The sequence below is a fragment of the Pelmatolapia mariae genome, linkage group LG3_W (assembly GCF_036321145.2).
Source record: "Pelmatolapia mariae isolate MD_Pm_ZW linkage group LG3_W, Pm_UMD_F_2, whole genome shotgun sequence".
Lineage (NCBI taxonomy): Eukaryota > Metazoa > Chordata > Actinopteri > Cichliformes > Cichlidae > Pelmatolapia > Pelmatolapia mariae.
In genome coordinates this window covers 62,586,132-62,607,956 of record NC_086229.1, presented here as the reverse complement: position 1 = coordinate 62,607,956, position 21,825 = coordinate 62,586,132, and the positions used below count along the sequence as shown (strand labels likewise).

Sequence of the window (21,825 nt, the reverse complement as noted above, 5' to 3'; positions counted from 1 at the left end):
TTTCTCAGAAGAGTAATAGATTACATCTTCACAGTATCTGATCAACCAGCTGCTGTGGTTTTGAGTTTTGTTTTTTTTTAGACACAGAAATAAAAAATGTTTGATTTAATGCTGATAAATGAATACTGAGAATTTAGAAGGAAATGTTTTCATCTCAGAACCTGATTAAAACTGTCACACTAATCTGTATGCTTTTTTGAAACTCAGCAAACATGAAACTAAGTGCTGTGTTGATTGCTCATATTTATATGTGATGTGTAAATAATTCAGAGCAAAGTGTTTTGTTCCACAGTGGTTCGCTCTGTGGCCTCACAGTAACGTGTTTACTTCAGGAGCTCCTGTTTCTCCAGCCAGCGAATACATTTCAGGCAGAGGGAATGCTTCATGCACCAACAACAACAGCATCACACAGCCACATCCATTTATGCCAAATAAGGAGCACTAAGATTTTATCGAATGATCAATCTAACCTGCTGAAATTATGAAAGCAGAACCAAACTGTCAGATTTTGAGCCACCATGTAATACCATCTGCAAAGCATCTGATTGGATGTGACATCATTATTCAGGATAACCTACTGACCTATTGCCAATCAAGTAAAAGCATGGATTGGACTCCCTAAAACCCAGAGAACTGCTACAGCAACCAGATGTACGTATCAGACACTGAGTGCCAGCGTACTGTATTGTATGTGTGTTGTGTTTTTGTGTGTGTAGCACCCCAAAATGGGCTACATTTACCAATCAATCAGCAAGTTTAATTTCAGTTATTTAAACTTAATTTAACAGGAAAACATGAATCATGATTAATATGCTGGTTTTACAACACATACATGCAGATTGTAAACTGGGTTGTTTACCAAAAAGCATACTGACATTGATCAAGGTGTTCTGTCTACTTGTGTAAAAACAGTAAAAACACAATAAAAGGTCTTGTGATGAGTTGACAAATTTGTACTGATGCGAGAGAAAAAGTGAGCTAAAACCACTGAAATCAGCGTGTTTGCAGACAAAAAGATAACGAAGACATGCTGCTAGGAAATGAAAGATACAGATAAAAAAAAAACAGTGTGTGTGGTGTAACTGCCTGTATTCTTTTTACAGTCATTGCGAAACATTGCAAACACTGTGACACGTTAACACTAGTACAATTTACAGTAAATATTAGTAAATACAAACTAATTTTAAAGATTCTGCTGTTGGAATTTAGTAATCTAATACAAACATACCTTATTATTATTATATATCTCACAACTACCTCATAATGACATCTTTGTCTTGTTTTATACTTTATTCCACACAGTTAAGTATTGCAGTAGAAGTAGATGGAGGGAGGGTAAGGCGTGGTTTCCATGGTGATGGGTGAAGTGGCATCTCCACATAAGGCAGTGGTTCCCAATTTTTTTTTTGCTGGTCCTCCCTTTGTTTTGCAAGAGAAATGTTCCCCCACCCAAACAACAGCACGTGCTCCTGACACAGGGGAAACTAATTCTGTCGCAGAGACCTACCTCAGCACTTGTGCGGGTGGAGCCAAAGGGAAGATGTGCTTCACCATATTTTCTAGTCTGAGGTCGGTTTGGAAACATATTTGGGAACCTCTGACATAAGGAGAAAAGCTGCAAAAGAAGAAACGTGAGCAGAAGTACTGGATCTCAGCCAAATGAGGAAAACTGACCAATCACTGCTGTGGTCACTACCCTCTCTGCAGAGCATCTACCATCGAAGAGTCCAGAGGAGAGCTGCCTTCATCCTCAGAGACCCCCCACACCCCCAACACCGACTGTTCACTCTTCTGCCCTCGAGACTAAGGTTTAGAAGTGTGAAATGCAGAACATCCCAACTCAACAACTCCTTTTCCCCCACTGCTATCAGACTCCTGAACAGCTGACCGACCTCAACTGCAGTTTGCACATCAGGACACTTTGCACACTAAATTCATTTTACACATTATGCTCCTTTGTACATCCATCTATATTGACATCTGCATACCTCACTTGCCTTCACTTACTTATTTTTGTACTTATTTATTCATCTTCCATTATTATTTTATCCTTATTTTTTATCTTTATTTAACTTGTTCCTTTAACCTAACTTGAAGAATTTCATTGCACAGAGAAATGTTATTCCTTCTGTACATATACACATAAACACTTTGAATCTTTCATTCTCTGCTCTTTGTTTGTTAGCGGGTTTCTGCTGAGAACACACTAAGACTCGTTTCATCTCTGATGTGTTGTGTTGGATAAAGACTCCAAAGCAACAACACAATCTCCAACATCCAGCTCAGTCTCATGGACAGTTACAGAATTCGTTGGATTGCCTCAAAAGGTTGTGCAACAAAATATTAAGTTGTGGGTACCATCATTTTTGTCCAGGCTTGTTTCATGCGTTTATTTTTTTAAATAATTCATTTGCAGCATGGTTGAAAAGCAATGTCTGACTTTCATTGGTTAAGATTTATAGAATTTTTATTTATTATTACTTTTGTCAGATTAAAGTTTTTTCTGTGACCATTGTGAGTTTTTCTTTCATTGACAAAAGGGTACCAACAATTTTGTATTACAAGTAGCAGCTAAAGTTCATAAAATATATTGCAAGCATATTACTAAAATATAAAAATAAGAGCATCAGTGCTTGGTTTGATTGATTTTTATCCTGTTTGAATCTGGTGTGTACGAAACATGTTTCCTGCAGGGTTCATGGTGTTTGTCATTATTTACACTCTCCTCCGTGTGCATATAATGGCCCTGTCAGTTTAAGAGTTTCAGTGTTTTTTTAAAGGGAGTGTTTGCCCAGTGAAACAAACAGGCTAGGACTGCACCTGTGTGTGGAATTCATTTTATGTTCTCTGTGAGATTCACATAGCACACCTTGCAAGGTGTGTGGCCAATGAGTGTATGCACTGTGTAAAAAGTAAAAAAAAAATAAAATAAAATGAAAAATAAGAGCCACTAGGTGGCAGCACCAGAGCTTCAGTTTGCTCAGCACATGATGGTTTTCATCACGTTAAGTCTGACCCCAGCTTGGCTGCCTTCAACAGGCCTCATGTCCCATCATGTGAATTCCTGTGGTCGGAATGAGGGCGTTAAGTCGTCTGGGAAGGGATCTGAAAACTGGATTATGGATGGCAGACAGTTAGTGTCATAAATGAATGGCACAACACAGAAGAGCCACCTTGACGGGACAAGACTCGGCAGTCCATCTACATCAGGCGTGTCCAAAGTCCGGCCCGCGGGCCGTAATTTGTAAAACAAGGTTTACAAATTTAAGTACAATAATGACAACATTTAACAATATACTCTAACAGTCCTAGTCTGGTGGTTTGTTTTTTTTTAGTTTGATTTTGTGATCTGGTTATTAGGTGCTGCTCCAGCTAGCCAGAAAATGCCCCGCCATCGGTCCTGCCCCTTCCTCCCTGTGCAGCAAGCAGCAGGCGCAACTTGCAAATGAAGGGCCCTTTCCTGCCCGCAAATGGGCAACACAAAAGCAATCGGTGCCCATGCAAAAAAAAATGTGCTGCCATGATGTCGAGGCAGCATGGGTGTGAGCAACATTTTTGTGCCAATGCCATGATGCTGCCCAGGGCAACCGTCCATGTCGCCCATATCAAAAACCGCTAGAGACAGTTTAGAGGCAGTTCAGCTGAGTGACTCAGTTCTTCAGAAAGTACCTGAAGGTGCTTCAGGTGTTTCACATTTCAACATATCCCAGACCTTGGACGGGACTTAACATGTTTGTATTTGGCCTTTGGGAGAATACGTTGGTTCCAGAGAAAGTTCACAGAGGCACAGGGAGAACATGCACACTCCACACTGAAAGGCCTGGGAGATTTAAAGCCTTGCAGCTGTTTGACTACATTTAAAAATATCTTAAATTACCAGACAAAACATCTGGACTTCTTTAAATTGGAAGTCTAGACGGCTTTTCTTTCCAAGCTCCTTAGAATATACTGAGTACATCAAAATTACACTGTTAATTAGCAGTAATTTTTTTGAAACATTATACACTTCTTATTACACTTTAGAAAGTGCCTTTTCTTGAAAATTATTCCACTTCTCCACTTTCAAACAGGTGAATTTCAGTTCCCATTCATGCAAGTCATGGAAACTGACACATGCAGAAACTATTTTCCTAATAAGTCTGTTTGCGTGTCAGTTTTTCAGTGGTGAAATACTTTTAACTGCCATCCCCAGGAATACACACCCTGTTCACCATGTTCATTGCAGAAAATAAGGCACACATGAACGCTTTACTGGAGAAACAAACAAAAAACAGGTTCAGGTTCCCACCGTTATTTCAAAGGACTTGCTTGTTGGAATGTGTGGATCTATTGTCATTTGATTAAAAATGTGAAATAGTTGAGCTTAACCTCCTAAGACCCGCACTTTTAATTTCTCTTTGATATTTGGGCATATTGGGGCCCGATGAATGTGAAAACAAAGAATTACCAGATTTTTTTTTACCTTATTTTTGTTTTTTAAGAAAAATAAGAGCCACATAAGAGGGGCAATCGTGGCTCAAGAGTTGGGAGTTTGCCTTCTAATCGGAAGATTGCCAGTTCGAGCCCCGGCTCCGACAGTCTCGGTCGTTGTGTCCTTGGGCAAGACACTTCACCCGTTGCCTACTGGTGGTGGTCAGAGGGCCCGGTGGCGCCAGTGTCCGGCAGCCTCGCCTCTGTCAGTGTGCCCCAGGGTGGCTGTGGCTACAATGTAGCTGCCATCACCAGAAATATGGTTTTAAAAAAAAAAACATGGTATGGCGGCCTATCTCCCCCCACCACTCCCCCTGCCAGTGGCAGACGCCCTCAGATATCGGTGCGTTGGTGATTCTTTGTGTCTGGGGATGGGCATTCAGGTACGCACCGGCTCACTCCTGGTGGCTGCTTGTCGGGGCCTGGAGCCTGGGGCTCACTCGGGCCACTTCGGGGGTGGGGTGCCCTCAGCCACTGGGCCTGGGGCTCGGTCACTCAGGCACAGCTGGCTGCCGGCGGAGCTCACGGGCACGTCACTGCAACCCCCCTGGCTTCTGCTCCGCAGCTGCTGAGTGACCCCTCATCTGGGACTCTCCTCAGCTCTGTCTGGGATAGTGGTGCGGCTGCCCCTCTGTTGGTCTTGGTCTCTTGCGCTCTTGGGGCCTCTGGAAGTCTGGAGTTTTGATCTTCTCCATACCTGCTTCATGCCCTGGAGGACGGGGCTGTGGCTCCCCACACCCCCTAACAGATCATTACATGAAGGAACCTGTTAAATACAAGCGCGCTCACGCTAACAGGTGTACACACGGGTGATCACACACACAAACTACACTCTTTTTGGATCAAAGCACACTGTGCGCTGTCAATCTTATGTGCTGCACAATAATGTTTAATATTTAGTATTTCCTGTTATATTCACATATATCGAGCGGGCGGTGTGGCAGCAATTTTTCACATCAGTCTATTAATTAACGAAAGACCAAGACAGACATTTAATTCATTTGAAAGCCTGATGCTTAGCCTTGTCCAACCCAGCTGTAAAACTCAGAAACCAGTCTTACTTGTTATCATCTATCGTCCACCTGGGCCTTACACAGAGTTTCTCTCTGATTTCTCAGACTTTTTATCTGATTTAGTGCTCAGCTCAGATAAAATAATTATTGTGGGTGATTTTAACATCCATGTAGATGTTAAAAATGACAGCCTCAACATCGCATTTAATCTGTTATTAGACTCAATTGGCTTCTCTCAAAATGTAAAAGAACCCACCCACCACTTTAATCACATTCTAGATCTTGTTTTAACATATGGCATAGAAACTGAACTTTTAACAGTGTTTCCTGAAAACCCTCTGCTGTCTGATCATTTCCTGATAACATTTACATTTACAATAATTGATTACACAGCAGTGGAGAGTAGACTTTATCACAGTAGATGTCTTTCTGAAAGCGCTGTAACTAAGTTTAAGAATATAATCCACCCACTGTTATCATCTTCAATGCCCTGTACCAACATAGAGCAGAGCAGCTATCTTAACACTGCTCCAACAGAGGTCGATTCTAGAGTTCTTACATGTTTTGCAGTTTGTACGTGCTTTGTCTCTAGGGGCCACCATAAATATACTTTTATTTATTTACTCCACATAAAATGTAATAAATAAATCATATAATACAAACACAAACTATTTATATTTCAACTTTTAACTATTTAAATTTTCAGCTTTTTCCTTTTTAACAAATTTAAAGTGAAACAATACAAAACACTGCAAACCACAACCCAATTAAATATAAATTTCAAGTATGAAAAGAAAAAGAAGATGCACATTCTCTGTAATATGGGCCTGCATGAATAAATTTTCTGAATCCTTTATCATCTGCAACTAAAAAAAGTTGTGGATGATTACTATATCTTTCTAATGTGACGTTGTTTTCTCGGGCTCTCTTTCTCTCTCTCTCCCTCCCGCTCTGTTCCTGTGCTACTAAGAGTGTAACTACCGCCCCTCCCCCCTCTTCTCAGCGCAAAGCACAAGGCTCACATGCAGAGTGTAGCGGAAATTAGTGGGAGAGAGAGGGTGAGAGAAAGGAAAAAAAAAAACCATGGGCTCGAGTTAAATCGAATTAAATCGAATCGTGGATCGAATCGATTTGGGACCTTGTGAATTAGGGCTGGGTATCGTCACTGATTTCTAGAATCGATTCAATTCTGATTCACAAGGTCCCGAATCGATTCGATCCACGATTCGATTTAATTCGATTCGATTCGATTCAATTCGATTTGAATCTGGGAACTTTTGACAGTCAGAAATATTATAATTCAGATCAGTACATTTACATATTGTTGTATCAATAAAACACATGCAAGACTTTATGAAGATTGTAAGCGTCACAGCAAAGTGTCAAAGTAGCTAAAGATAAAACACAGAAAAACATGAAGGTGATTTTCCTGGCTTGGGATTTTATAAAAAAATATTCTGCAGTACATCAAAAACGAAAGAAACTCATTAATCAACATATGGACATTACCTCTGACATTACAGCGGTTTAATTAGAGACACGGCTGAGCGTTTTGCATTTTGCATAATTTTATAAAGTTTAAATTTGTTCAGTATTGAACGGCAGAAATGAGGTTTTCTTTTTGGAAGAATGTAAAAGGAAGAAAAAAAACAGCGGCCGACAGCGCTGTAAACAACAGTAGAGCTGTGCGCAACAAGCAAGCAAATAATGCAGAAAACGCTTTTTAGACAGGAAACTGAGAGAGAGAGAGAGAGAGAGGTGGAAGCAAAACAGTAAAAGTCAGAGTGACGATGTTTATGTGAAGCGTAGTTTGGATCTTCTTTTGCTGCTGGTTCGGTCAATATTGTTTAGAGAGAGATAAAACAAACAGCTTTAGAATCAGCGCAAAAACGGCGTGAACACAAAGCGCGGAGCCGCCGACAGATCAGACTCAGCGAGCTGTCGGCTTTCAGCCCGACCGTGTCCGTGCCGTTAGGTGAGAAAGGCGACATCTCACTGATTCTGATCCACGCTGTGTGTTTACGTCTTTGTGCAGAATCCGTGTTCCTGCTCTCATTTACTGTCTTAGCTGTTTGGTGGTTGTTGAAATTTTGTGAGATTTCACTAGAGATTCTGGCATTTCGGGTAAAATAAATTTATATTAAAAAATTGATTCTTTTAGATTTTATAAATATGCCTCAGGAGCACCACACAGCATCATGTTTTTATAGGTTGGTAAACAATAATAGAAGTGGGGAATGTTTGAACATTAAAACCTTGTGGCAGAAAGATTTAAATGCACCAATTTCAAATGAAAAATGGATGGGCATTTTGGCGGAAAATTGGATTTATGTTAAGGAGGCGAGGAGCAAATGTATACAATATAAAATTTTGCATAGATATTATCATACTCCAACAAGATTACATTGTATGAAGCTTATGCCTGGCTATCTTTGTTGGAAATGTAAAACTGAGGCGGGGACTTTCCTACATTGTTTCTGGGAATGTTCCCTTGTAGCTCCTTTTTGGAAGGAAGTCGTCACACTCTTAAAAGGTTGGTCAGGATTAGAAGTGCCCCTAACTCCCGAATTGTGTTTGTTGGGAGACCGTTCTCATATTCCAAGAATTCATAAAAATAATTTTACGGTTGTTATGGTCGGACTGGTAACTGCATCGAGGATCATCCTCAGGCATTGGAAGACTACAGTACGTCCTGAACTGAAAGACTGGATCAGAGCAATGGCAGAGACTGCTTCCTATGAGTCCATGCTGAATAAACTTAAAAATGATACAGAAGTCAGAGATGAACAGTGGGACTATTTCTGGAGCTATTATCAATGTTATTTGCTTATTTTTGCGTTTCTTCTGTTGGAACTCATTGTTACTTACCCTTTTCTTTCTTTCAGACTTGTAAGGGCAGGGGTGAACACTAGCAGTTTTTTCTTTTCTTTTTTTTTTTCTTTTTTTTTTCTCTTTTTTTTTTGGTTTTGGTCTTGTTTTGTTTTGTTGTTGTTTTTTTTTTTTCTACTTCTCTTATATATAGGTTTAAGTATGTGTTGCAAAATCAATAAAAAACTTAAATGTCAAAAAAAATTGATTCTGGATTTGAATGAATCGATTTTACGTTTTCCAAGCCAGAATCGATTTTAATCGATAAATCGATTATAAAAACCCACCCCTACTGTGAATCGGAATTGAATCGATTCTAGAAATCATTGACGATACCCAGCCCTAGCTCGCATGCTTAACTCGCATCCGTCTCTATGAGCCATTTCGTTCACAACCCACACATGACTACAACCTTCCTTTCATATCAAAAATCATTGAAAGAGTAGTTGTCAAAAAGCTAACAGATCATCTGCAAAGAAATGGCTTATTTGAAGAGTTTCAGTCAGGGTTCAGAGCTCATCACAGCACAGAAACAGCTTTAGTGAAGGTTACAAATGATCTTCTTATGGCCTCTGACAGTGGACTCATCTCTGTGCTTGTCCTGCTAGACCTTAGTGCAGCATTTGATACTGTTGATCATAATATCCTATTAGAGCGATTAGAACATGCTGTAGGTATTACAGGTACAGCACTGCAGTGGTTCGTATCATATCTATCTAATAGACTCCAATTTGTACATGTAAATGTAGAGTCCTCTTCACCCACTAAGGTCAATTATGGAGTTCCACAGGGTTCAATTCTGTTTACACTATACATGCTTCCCCTAGGCAGCATCATTAGAAGACATAGCATACATTTTCACTGCTATGCAGATGACACACAGCTCTATCTGTCCATGAAGCCAGGTAACACACACCAATTAGTTAAACTGCAGGAATGTCTTAAAGACATAAAGAGCTGGATGGCCGCTAACTTTCTGCTTCTTAATTCAGATAAAACTGAGGTTATTGTACTCGGCCCTGAAAATCTTAGAAATACTGACCTTACTTTGAGTTTGATTCCGTAAAAAGTGACAAAAACATCCACTGTTCACTGTGTGGGAAGAAAACCTTTTTTACAGCGAATAAAAACCCCTAAACCTCTAAGCAAGCACCGAGTAGGCTACGATACCACGAGAATGTGAAATTCACAGAGAAACACGCGGATTCTTCTACTGACCACTGCGGCACACCTGATTCAGGGCAAACCTCCACCTGCCCTACTCCTGCTATACAGGTGAAAATAGAGTAACAGGACTGCTGAGTCTTTGATTTTATTTATTTTCCGCTGTGTTTTACGTGCATCTATTTGAAAGAGTAAGTGTCAACACAAAAAACCTATTTTATTTTATATTCTGCAATATGCAGAAAATAGATTTAAATGTTAAACTGTCATGCCCTGGGTCCCTAGACCCAGGGCTCATGTATTTTCAGTGTATGTTTATGTTTATATTTTCCATGTGGTGTTTTGGTGTGCTCTCCTTTTTCTCCATGTGAGCTTCCGGAGGTGTTGGTTCGCTGAGGAGACTGCGAACCCGGAAGTGTTTCTGCTCCAGAGACAGCCACACCTGCCGCTCGTCGTCCTCTGCCAACTGCAGCAGATTACGCTCGTCAAGGGAACGGCATTTAAGACTGCAGCTGAGCTGAGGCTGACGCTGGATCCTTGAGTCAGAACTCGTCAGTACTGCTGTGGGCTTTTGTATTACCTCCGAGTTAATAGATTTCCTCCTAACCTCAATGTTTTTGTGTTACCAGGAATCTGGAGCGGAGTGTGCTTTAAAGTCACGGAGTTTTTTGGAGTCGCCACTTTTCACTTCTCACGGACATCTGCACTGTGTGGGATTCAGGGAGAATCGCCACGGGACCACAGTGCCTGGACTTTTGTATATAGTTGTGTGTTTTTCACCTCCTGTAAATAAATCCACTGTCCTTCACTAAGAGTCTCGCGTTTGGGTCCTACTTTCACTGCCACTCCACGGTCTGCCATCGCAGCCCGTGACATAAACAAATTTAGTTACTTATTACTATTTTCAAGAAAGTTGACCAACACCATTTCTAAAAAGAATGAGAGAGAAATTTAACATATTTAATGAACAAGTAAGGGTTAAAAGCTTGCAGTTGTTTTTAGCTCCATCTAAGGTAAGGAGAGTAGAGATCAGTCTCCACCGGATCTCAAGCCTGGAACTTCTTTTAGCAGTTGGTTAACAGGTAACTCTACCACTATCAAATTTTACTTCCAGGGTCATTTGTAGTGTAAAGCAAAGCAAAACATTATTTACAGCAATATTCTAAAATACTTTTCTGTCCACCTGTTGTTTACAGCATAGTTTGATACTTATAATAATGGGAATATGGTAAAGTACAGTTTTGTATTTTTTGTAATGTCATGATGCGTAAGAAAATGTGATGTATTGGTCATTTTGTTATGGAATGACAAAATTGTGTGTATTTTTAGTGTTTATAAAATTAACCAGGAAATTAGTTTGCTATTGTTACTGGAGGTAGATGAAGACTTTCATCCTCTAACTCCAATACAGGTGAATGTGATGAGTCCACAGGTTTTACAGACAACTGATTTCCTTACAGCAGGGGTCCCCAATCCCACAAGGGCCAGTGTCCCTGCAGGTTTTAGATGTGTCCTTCACATGATCCATCACAGCTGATTAAAATGGATAAATGACCTTCTCAACGGCCGTTTATCAATGCCCAAGTACGCGAGTACGTACTCGCGTGCTCGGTGAGTACGTACCCGCCGAGAACACACGGAAGTACGTACCCGCCGAGAACGCGAGCACGGACTCGTGGGATGTTTCTCAATTCTCAAGTACGCGACCTGTGATTTGTACAGTCGGAACACCTGCGTACGTGATGATGTCACAGGTCCGGAGTTTTTACTGCCGTCCCCTCCTAATTTAACTGTGAGTAACATGTTATGAAGCTTAACTTTGATCACAGCCAAACCGGTTTACTCAGGAACAAATAAAACACTGAAATAAACCAAACATTAATATTTAGAAGTGATCTAAGTGACTTATATATCATTTTTAACCTCAGTAGTGAAACCTCTATTAATAAAAATAGTGTATATGTACATACGTGTACATACCTTAATAAAAACAAGCAGGTGAGATGTTAGAACGCTTTTATTACTATTCTAGTGGACACTCAATACTATAGACAGCTCAGCTGCTGGAGTTTCTTTAACCTGAATAGAGAGAAGTCCGCGAGCGGGGGGAGGGACGATGTGCCGGGAGTCCGCTGTTGAGTTTTGGACGAAATGCATTCTGGGATATTTAGCTGTCCCAAGTCTACACCGATGCATGCTCGATAAAATGGGCGGATCGAGAACACATCCGGGACTTTTTCGCATTCTCGGCGTGATGCGTACTTCGAATTGGAACAGTACTTGGTCTCCGACTGATGACATTTCACGAGTACACGAGAACGCAAGTACGCACAAGTACGCATATTGATAAACGCCCAACATGTCTTGCAGTTCTCCAGAGGCCTGGTAATGAACTAATCATGTGATTCAGGTGTGTTCACCCAGAGTGAGATCTGAAACCTGCAGGGACACCAGCCCTCGTGGACTGGGATTGGGGACCCCTGCCTTACAGGAAGAAACAGGTTTATAACGTAAAAAAATAAAATATTTTATTGAACAATGGCTTTAAAACAACATATGAAAGCCCTTTATTGTGGTCGAACAAGCATTAATAGGTGTTGTACAGGTTCGTTAGGATACAGGGTCTAGTTATTATTAGCTATTAGCAATGATTGATGATAGTAGTAACTGTGTACCTTCCAATGGGAAAAATTGTTTAACACTCATTTTGGAAGAAAAACCATCAAAATTTTAGGATATTTCTTTTCCAGATTTGGTGAATCCCCCAATTATCATTCAAATTAAAGTTAATAAAGTAGTGCTACAAAATAACTTCAAAGTAACATTTTAAAAGCTTTCTTCTATATGATTTCGGTGAAATTATTTAAGAATTGTTCACTGAAAAATCCCTGGATGGATCATAAAACATATAAACAGGAATTATACACTAATGAAAATATTATAAATTATACATTTTGAAGGATTTAAATTTATGCAATGTCTTTGGACTTTAAGGCACAGGTTAGAATTTTTATGAAGAAAAGAAAGAAATAAATTAAAATTCCAGGTGTTTTAAAATTGGTTTGGATTATACAAAAGTTTTATTTATACAGTTTAACGGTAATATAAAAAACATGCTTCAACATAACCACAATGTAACTTCACATAGCTTCTCATCAGATTTCATTAGAAGAAGGATGTTTTCACTACTTCCGTGACTAAAGATGAATTGCTTGAGTACCTTTTTTAACTTAAGGACAGCAGTGGCTCTAACAACAATGTATCTATTTGTTTTCCTGATGTTTCATGAAATCACTTCTGCCACACATTGTTTCTGAATGATCTTATTGATTTAGCCATAAAATCGAGGTCAATTTTAACTGTGGAACCTGAATCTACGTCTATGGCTGTGGCCGTCATTTCTGTGGCACCAAACTTGATTTGTAGTTTGATTTCACGATTCATGCCTCTTGCTGTGTCAGGTGACTCAAGAATAATAGAACCAATGTTCTCTATTCCCCACTCATCCACATACATTAGACCTTGGATTTTTCTCTCTGTGCGATAAAATGCAAAGGTGACCGCTGTCTGATCTCTTTCTACTGGAGTGAAGCTGTGCTCACTGGTTTTATCCCAGCCCACTTCCTCATTTTCCTTCACCAGTACACAGAAAATACCGTCACACCACTCGCCCTCTTTGTTTGTGTATTTCTTGTCTGCCCTATGCTTGGATGCATCAAACCTATCAGACAAAGAAACCCCGTAAGTAAAGGCACTTATTCGAGATGCCACCAATGCTGGGTTTCTTCCAAACATCACAGCTCCCTTCATGATTGCTTCTTGAGGATGAGAAGGACACAGAACTTTACACTGATCACCAAACTGATTGGTAATATGCTGACGCAGAATCAGGCTTTGAGCGTAGCCCCCCAATAACAGAATGTACTTAATGGTGAAACCTTTCTTCAGGATTTCTCTGAGACTCTTGGTGATGCCATTCAGACTCTCAGCATAGAAAGATCGTACTTTCTCTTTTGAGATTCTGATGGCGCCTTGATTCCAGGAAACACCTCTCAGGGATTCGAAAAACTTTTCCATTTTCTGCTTTTCCTTTGCCATTTCGCCCAGGTTATATGGGCAGCTGATCTCCACATCATCATCATTCTCTTTTAAAACTGATATTTCATACATCATCTTCTGCAGCTCTCCTGGATGCTCTTTTTCATATGCATCCCACAAACTATCACTGAAGATTTCTCTGAGGAACTCTTTGAATTTGTTATCCACAGTTTGTCCCCCAAAATCATTTCCTGAGGCCTTGTGCAGCTCTTTCAGGGCTCCTCCCTCCAGGACTTCATGAACAGTGATGTCAATGGTTCCACCTGCAAAACACAGAAATTAATTAAAAGTGACAAGTGATAGCATCTATACCAGGGGTTGGAAACCTTTCTGAATCTGTGGCAAGATCTGAAAACTGCTGTTCACAAATGGTGTCCATCTAATCTGACTGAGCTGGAGCTGTTTTGCAAAGAAGAATGGGCAAGAATTTCAGTCTCTAGATGTGCAAAGCTGGTAGAGACAGACCCTGAAAGACTGGCAGCTGTAATTGCAGCAAAAGGTGGTTCTACAAAGTATTGACTAAGGGGGCTGAATGATTACGCACACCCCACTTTACAGTTATTTATTTGTAAAAAATGTTTGGAATCATGTATGATTTTCGTTCCACTTCTCAAGTGTACACCACTTTGTATTGGTCTTTCACGTGGAATTCCAACAAGATTGATTCATGTTTGTGGCTGTAATGTGGCAAAATGTGGAAAAGTTCAAGGGGGCCGAATACTTTGCAAGCCACTGTATACACAAATGTGTCAGGACACCAGCAGCAAACTCCTGCAACTGCCCCATGCAATGATGAAGCGTTGATACAAATATATTTTAAAAGTGCTAGACATTATAACAGTGGTAGAAAATTACTCTAATCTTTAAATCTAGAGCTCTTTGTTTACTCACTGTAAATGGTAAATGGCCTGTATTTGTATAGCGCTTTACCTACATTCAGTCATTCACCCATTCACACACACACATTCACACATTGTAGTCTGGTTTCCAGTGATGGGAATACTAACATTACTAATGGTGGAAAAATGCACCATGTCGACCAATCAAAAAATGATATGACAACATGACGGAAGAGGGGGAAGTTTTTGAAGGGACGGCGAGAGAAATAGAGAGAGAGAGTTTTGAGATGTGAGACATTTTTGATGTTTAGTGTTGTAGTGTGTAGTTAAATTTGTTATCTTGTGTAGTTAGTGTGTAGTGTGGCTTTGTGTTATTTGTCAGAACAATGAGGCGACTGCTGATTTCAGTCAGACCTGCAGGTATCAGGCTGTGATGTTCTTCTTTATAGTGGACAGAAATGATTTTTGGAGTGGCACAAATAATTTTATTTATTTATTGAATCCAGAACAGCTGATTGTTCTGTAAATAGTTTGAAATGGTTGCTTAAAAAGGGGGTAAATAACTTTGTTGTTTGCAAAACTGATGCATATGATTTTAAAATTGACAATTTATATTTGCATTAAAAGTTATGAAATATGATTCAATAAACATGCTTGTGGTTATAAACAGTACTTTTTCTACTCCGATTTTATGTTTTTTGTCTGATTTTAGATCAACTGTGTTAATACAGTATGTGAAAATGAAAACGTAACTGTAAATTCAAACACGTGAGGTTGTGCTGAAAAGAATGATTTCTTAGTTTGACTTCCCTGTAATTGATTCCATAAGTTTTGGAGCAATATAAATTTAATTATCCGGTATCAATTCTGACCGACACCGGCCGATTCAATGTTTTAAATGTGAGTCCTGATGGTTTTAGTTTCATCCTCCCAGGCTAACATAAATAAATATCCATAACACTACATTATGTGGGAGAGGTGTTCTTTCTAAATAATCTTCATCTTATTAATAATATATCGATAAACTTAAATTCTATGAATTCCTGTAAACTTTGACAAAAACATCCTCGTGTTAGTAAAATGTAAAAGTAAAAAAAAAAAATTGCACTTTAAAATGAAAGCATAGAGTACCTCCACAGTCCACCACAATGTATTGTGTTCCTGAAGCCTGTTCGAATGTGACTTCACTGTTATTTTCTGTTTTAAAACCATCAGCTGGCAGCTTCTTACACCAGACTGAGGCTGCTTCTGGTTCCAGTGCAATGACCAGTCTGTCTTCCTTGCCTGTGGTAACAATCCCTGCCTATAAATGAAAGGTAAATAAATTTTTCACTTTAAACTGTACAGTTGTTCTGTTTATTGTCTTTGTTACCTGCGTCGCAGCTTCTCTCATGAACTGTTTTGCTGAAGGATCCCAGATGGCAGGTACAGTCACCACCCAGGTGAAGTCAGAGGCTATGAACTGCTTCCCACCAGCATTTTCTGAGATGAATTTCAGAGCGTCCTCCTTCAGGTATCTCAGAGCTTCTGTGAACACCTTCAGTGCCTTCATTGATCTTCCATTTGCAGCTTCAATTGTCACATCACTGTTAACTTTCTATGATGCCAGACTGGATATTAGTTAATAGGTTTGTAACTTCCTAGGTGAGAGTCTAAATCAAACAGCAATTTACGGAGATTTAAAATCTTTTTCAAAAATGACTAGCCAAAAGATGATATTTATGTTTAAAACTGATGTATTTATGTTTATGTTCTTGTGGCTATATCATCTTACATTATATCACAATTAATGAGGTTGATCAGGAAAAATACAAGAGCATCTATAACACACTCAACACAAAGCAGAAAGTGTTAACCCATAATATCAGAAATTTGATATCATCAGATTGTTACACTTACTTTGCCATAGAGGGACATCTTGAAGCATTCAAAGAAGAATTTCTTTCGGGCTTCATCACCGCGTGTTTTAAAATAAGCTGACTGGGCTTCATAACCAAAGCTGAGAAAATTTTCATGCTCATCAAAAAGGATGCAGGTCGGAGCCTTTGGGGTCCTCAGTGAAACCTGTTTACCCCAGTACTTTAAACGAGGTTCAGTTTCTGCTTCTCTTTTTGTCAGACTGAAAGCATATCCACTGTACGCAGTGCCAAAGTCTATCGCTATGATGTATGAGTTATCCATTGTGGAAACAGTGCTGAAGAGCAGCAGTTACAGAGTATTTATGAACAAACCAGGGGGTGGACCTCACTGAACTCCACCCCCTGCTGTGTGGAGTTCAGTGTAACAGTCGTACTTGTGTCAGACTGGAAAAAGACTTTCATTAAACAAGACAGGAGACACACGGCGATGAGTATTCAAAAGATCCGCAGGTAAATACATTATATCAACCTGTATCACTGCATAAACTGTCAGATTTAAATGTTTGTACAAGTTAAAAGTATATAAACATGAAAATGACTTAATGTAATTAAAAGTTTTGTTTATCCGTTTTCCTTAGTTAGAAATGATATGATGAGTATGTAGTCCATAGCTTAGGTTTAGTATTTTTCCTCTCTGGACATTTGCCTAAATATCTGTGATATCAGTGTTTCTTTACCTTCAAATTAGAGATCGGAATCAATCAGCAGCCCCACAGGAGCTGAGGTAAGGATTTGCTCTTTTCAATATCATTTGATGTTTCTGATCAGGAATTTTTAAAATTGCTCAATTAACCTGGTTTCTACAGCTGAACAAAGGATAGACTGCATGAATTATACTATATTTTGCTATATGATCATCTCATCATAAGATTTTTTATTTTTTTAAAAAAAAACTCAATAAACATTACTCTGAAATTAATGCTTATAATTCTTAATGTAAAATTTATATTTTTGGGCATGAATATGTCTTCATAATTCTGGAATACAATTCCCTAATACACCAGATAGTAACACAAACGGCAGAAGTGGCCATTTAGCATACAGGCCAACACAGACATGTAATCACATACTTAATATGTTTTATTGTCATTGAAGAGTTTTGTAGAACATCACTCATTATTTCTGATGAGTTCAGGTTTATGTGTTACATGTTTTTTTGTACATATTTTCTATGCTGCAGATTTCAAATGGGGTGGCGAAATCAAGACCTTGTTTTTCAAACTCACATGTCAGGTTAAATAAGTCATGTGATTTGGAGGTGCAGCGTGTCCGTGGACCCCAGAGGGTTAATAACACTCACCTTCATTCCATTTCCAGAGTGTAACAACCAATCACATGTGAAATCTGAAATTCCCATCATGTTGTTCAAAATGTGCTCTGGCACAATCATCAGCATCGCTTGCTACTGAACCATTTGTTAATGGTGGACGGGGGTAACACTGTGCAATATATATTTAGTTTTAGCATTTATATTCACTGTTAACTGTGAATCCGCTCAAAGTGTTAATGCTGTCTTATTTTAATAAACAACACTGTACCTGCCTTCACGACACGTGACCATGTGAAGCTAGACAGCCAGCGAACAAAATAGATGAGATATCTAAAAAGGCTTGCTTTTCGTGATTTTAATGAAGTTCTTTTTAAACCTTTTCCTCTCTCAAGGCTTCTCCTTGCCATCTCTTTTTGGTAACTGAAATATACAGAAAGTAAAAAGAAATTGCTAGCTAATACACATCTTAATTTACAAACTTAATGATTAGGCTAGCTCAGTGGTCAGCAACCTTTAACACCCAAAGAGCCATTTGGACCCGGTTTCCACGCAAAAGGAAACACTGGGAGCCGCAAATACTTTTTGAAATCTAAAATGAAGATAACACTGTATATAGTTTTTTTTTTTACCTTTATGCTTTGTGTGAACAACTAAAGTAAGTAAAGTTTATTTACTAAGCGCTTTTCACAGACAGGCAGTCACAAAGCGCTGCACACAAATATTAAAATAAACAATACAATCAATAGACATTATACACAATGTAAAAGATCAAATGTAAATAATGTAAAGAATATAAAACACGTAGATCAACCAAAGGCTTGTTTGAACAGAAAAGTTTTAACTGCTTTTTAAAGAAAACACAGAGCAACTAAGGTGTGTTGCTTATGAAATCCATGAAGTGCTACAGAGAAAATAACATTTAATTCATGTAATTCACACATTTTGAACTCTTAAAGAAATATAACAAAAGAAAAGACACCCAGCTGAACTAAAATGATCCATGTAGCAAAAAAAAACTGTTGTGAGCTGCCACCCTTATATCGCCTTTGGGCTTTTGGAGCCTTGACCAGACTTTTAATAACTAATTGGAAAAAAAGCACTATGCTGCTAAAAAAATTAAAAATAGACATTTGCAAAATTCTACTTAAATATGCATTTTACCTGGTTAATGTGTGTGGCGGGGCGTGGTCTGCAGTGCCGCTACATTGGAGTTGGACGCAACTGAGCGGCACCCGCAATCACGCCTCGCCGCCTTAAAGTCTGTGCTCTCTCTGCTGTTGTGTTGTCGGGCTGTAAGGTGAAAAGCTACAGCCGGCTGTATGCGTACAGCAACCGTGTGTGAAAAGCGGTCAATAAAGAGATTCTGAAAAGCGTGTTCTTGCAAACATCGTCGAGTCTGCCGTGGTATGTTTACAATGAGACCTCTGCGCACAGCGTCTGCAAATCGGGGCTTTCATCTTTACGCAGGACTGTAAGCTGTCATCTGTGAGGCGTGAGCGGTGTTTGTTTTTAACATAGTTCACGGTGGAGAATAGCTGCCGCCATAACGTGGATCCAAAGATCCATAATTGGCCTACCTGAGGTCGAAAGTCTCGATAAATGCACGGCGTTTCAGCGGGTATACCGGCTTCCGCGAGTGTGATGCTTATTTTGAGTGATGAAAAAATAATAAGAAATAATTTTATTTTTATATTTCAAAATCACAATAATCTTCCAATTTTGAACTACAAGTTAAAAAAAAGAACTAAACACAAATAAAATACACTTCAGCTAAATACTTATAATTTATTTTCCCAAACCACCCGGAGCTGCAAAATAAAGACTAAAGAGCCGCATGTGGCTCCAGAGCTGTGGGTTGCCGACCCCTGGCCTAGCTTAACACATGCATTGCATTAGCATCACAGTTCACTTCATGTAAACACTTATAAAAGTTGTTTCTGAACACATTAATAGTCACAAAGACGAACATTTTCCAAGGTACAGCAGTGTAGGACAGCAGTCCCCAACCTTTTTTGTGCCACGGACCGGTTTATGCAACAAAATAAAACTAGTACTGGTACCGAAAAAAAGACGATTTATTCATAACACACGTGAAAAGACTCAGGAAAACCGAGTTAACGATAAAAACAATAACAAAATAATGCTAAAAACCAAAAAAACCAAAAAACAGAAAACCATACATTTCACACCCGAGCCTCAACTTTTGCGGCCCGGTACCAAACAACTTACGGCCTGGGGTCCCGGGGGTTGGGGACCGCTGGTGTAGAGCACTTTTTGCATGTACATGAGCTTATTCATTAATCCACACGTTTTAGCTGTTTGGGTTTTTTTTTAGCATGAATTACTTATAATATTTCTTAACTTTGAATTTATTTATCACTTTGCTTACATAACTTAATCAGATTATGCACTAACTACTGACTATTGACGAAAAGGCATCACAAACACTGTCATATGCAAAACTAGGGTGGCACTTTCAGTAAGTAAAAGAAAAGAAACATTCCAAAAATCCAGACCTGTGTTATTGAGCATCAGGAAGTGTGAGCATCTCTATAACCTCAATAAGGGAGGTTTTAGCAGTTTGTTGGTCTTGAAATTTAGGTTTCTCTAACCCACACCCACCCCCTCCATGAACCTGAGCACAGGGTAGCCTGGCACTGAGCTGCCTCCTTGTCCAGGCTCTTAGTGGAAGCTGTCTGTAGCTCAGTGGACTGGAACAGGTGAAATTTGGACAAGGCCTTTGGGAGGATTGCTGGATTAAGCCAGTCAACCACCCTTTCCTCATTCAGAAACTACCTGCAGCAAGACCTGTGGGCCAATAGATAATGGAGTTCACTAATGCTCAGGTGGCTCAAAAGAAGGATGCAGAAAGGTGCCATGAACAGGTCCAGGTCTATAGGAGGAACCAGGGGCCCTGGTAGGGCTGTTCGATATAACGATATATATTGGATGACGATATAAAGATGTCTATCGTTTCATTTTATGCTATCGTTTGTTTCATGGTGTTGCAAAATAAACTGTTTACGGCAATATTTTTTCATCATTTTGATGGTCACTGTAGTGGCTATATTAATTTCTTAAAGTTCTCTCTTTCTCTTATATTTAATATAACCACACTACGGACGGACAAGCGCCTGTTTTATGCGTTGTGGTTAGCAACAACGACGGTAACACCATCGCGTGTCCGCTTGTTTATGCTCCCCATAAACCTTTCACAATAAAGCTCAAGATCCTGTTGATACTTTTCAAAATAAACTGAATCACGTGAAAGAGCAGATTATTTACGGATGAGAAGTAAAAAAGAGCCGCCAGGTGTTAAAAAATAAACCTTAGACTCAAACGTGAGAACAGGCTTTTCCCTGCAGCACGCTGTGTAATAAATACTCACAAAGAAAACGGCAGCCGTTACAACTTAAGTCTAAAAATGTATGGTTTCATGCATCAGTTAAAAGTCTGGACTCCAGCTACATGACGCGCAGCTGGAAACACTTCCCGCAAGTCGAGCTGCCCGAGATTCACAGAATTTAGAGAAAATGTCACATTTTTGTGATTTATATCGTTATCGGGACGATAGAATTCTTATATTGGGATATGAGATTTTGGTCATATCGCACAGCCCTAGGCCCTGGCATGCAAATTTTAAGTTACCGGGTGCCGTTCAGGTGCCAGGAGATTAAAGTGGAGTCCAGTGTGCTGAGTGTCTAACGCAAACCACCTTAATCGCCTGATCACCACCATGCCATGTAGATTCACCATCTCCATCCGAGAGTGCAAGGCAAGGCACCAGCAAATAGTGCCACTGCAGCTTCTGAGCTTTTCATTTTTCTTTTTTTTGGGGGGGGGGAGATTTGGGGCAAAGGATCCTGGGAGGCTGCTGAGACAGACTGAAAAACAAAAACGGAAAAACACAACAAAGAACAACGTGCAATCAAGTGGTGAATGATCGTGGTCTTATGTCTGCACAGCTGTTTTATACATATGCTTTTGGGTGTGGCCGAGCTACCGGTAGTGTCTTTACCTCCTAGGACCTGGCGTCCACATATATGGACATCACATTTTGGGTTATTTAGACCAAAGTACTCAATTTTGCTCTACAAGAGCTTGATATATACATATGATACATACATTATACTGTTACTGTTCTATTGACATTTTAAACAAATATCCTCATATGTGGATCTCAT

At 39.5% G+C, this 21,825-nt stretch overlaps 2 protein-coding genes across 2 annotated transcripts in view; one reads left to right on the top strand and one right to left on the bottom strand.

The window, feature by feature from the left end:
• The window catches only part of LOC134624718 (CD226 antigen-like), a 309,325-nt gene that overhangs the window by 183,090 nt on the left and 104,410 nt on the right, over positions 1 to 21,825 (top strand). The window lies entirely within an intron of this gene.
• Positions 12,807 to 16,633, bottom strand: LOC134623849 (heat shock 70 kDa protein 12A-like). Its single transcript, XM_063468858.1, has 4 exons — positions 16,352 to 16,633; positions 15,825 to 16,049; positions 15,584 to 15,755; positions 12,807 to 13,876 (listed from the first exon to the last, which is right to left on the bottom strand). Exons 1-4 carry the CDS (start codon positions 16,631 to 16,633, stop codon positions 12,807 to 12,809), a joined length of 1,749 nt encoding a protein of 582 aa, XP_063324928.1.

Excerpts from the sequence above, each read along its gene's own strand:
- LOC134623849 (XM_063468858.1), bottom strand. The coding sequence starts at position 16,633 with ATGGATAACTCATACATCATAGCGATAGACTTTGGCACTGCGTACAGT. Across the intron at positions 16,050-16,351 it reads AGATGTCCCTCTATGGCAAA|AAAGTTAACAGTGATGTGAC; the intron begins GTAAGTGTAACA and ends CTGGCATCATAG. Across the intron at positions 13,877-15,583 it reads CATTGTGGTGGACTGTGGAG|GTGGAACCATTGACATCACT; the intron begins GTACTCTATGCT and ends TGTGTTTTGCAG.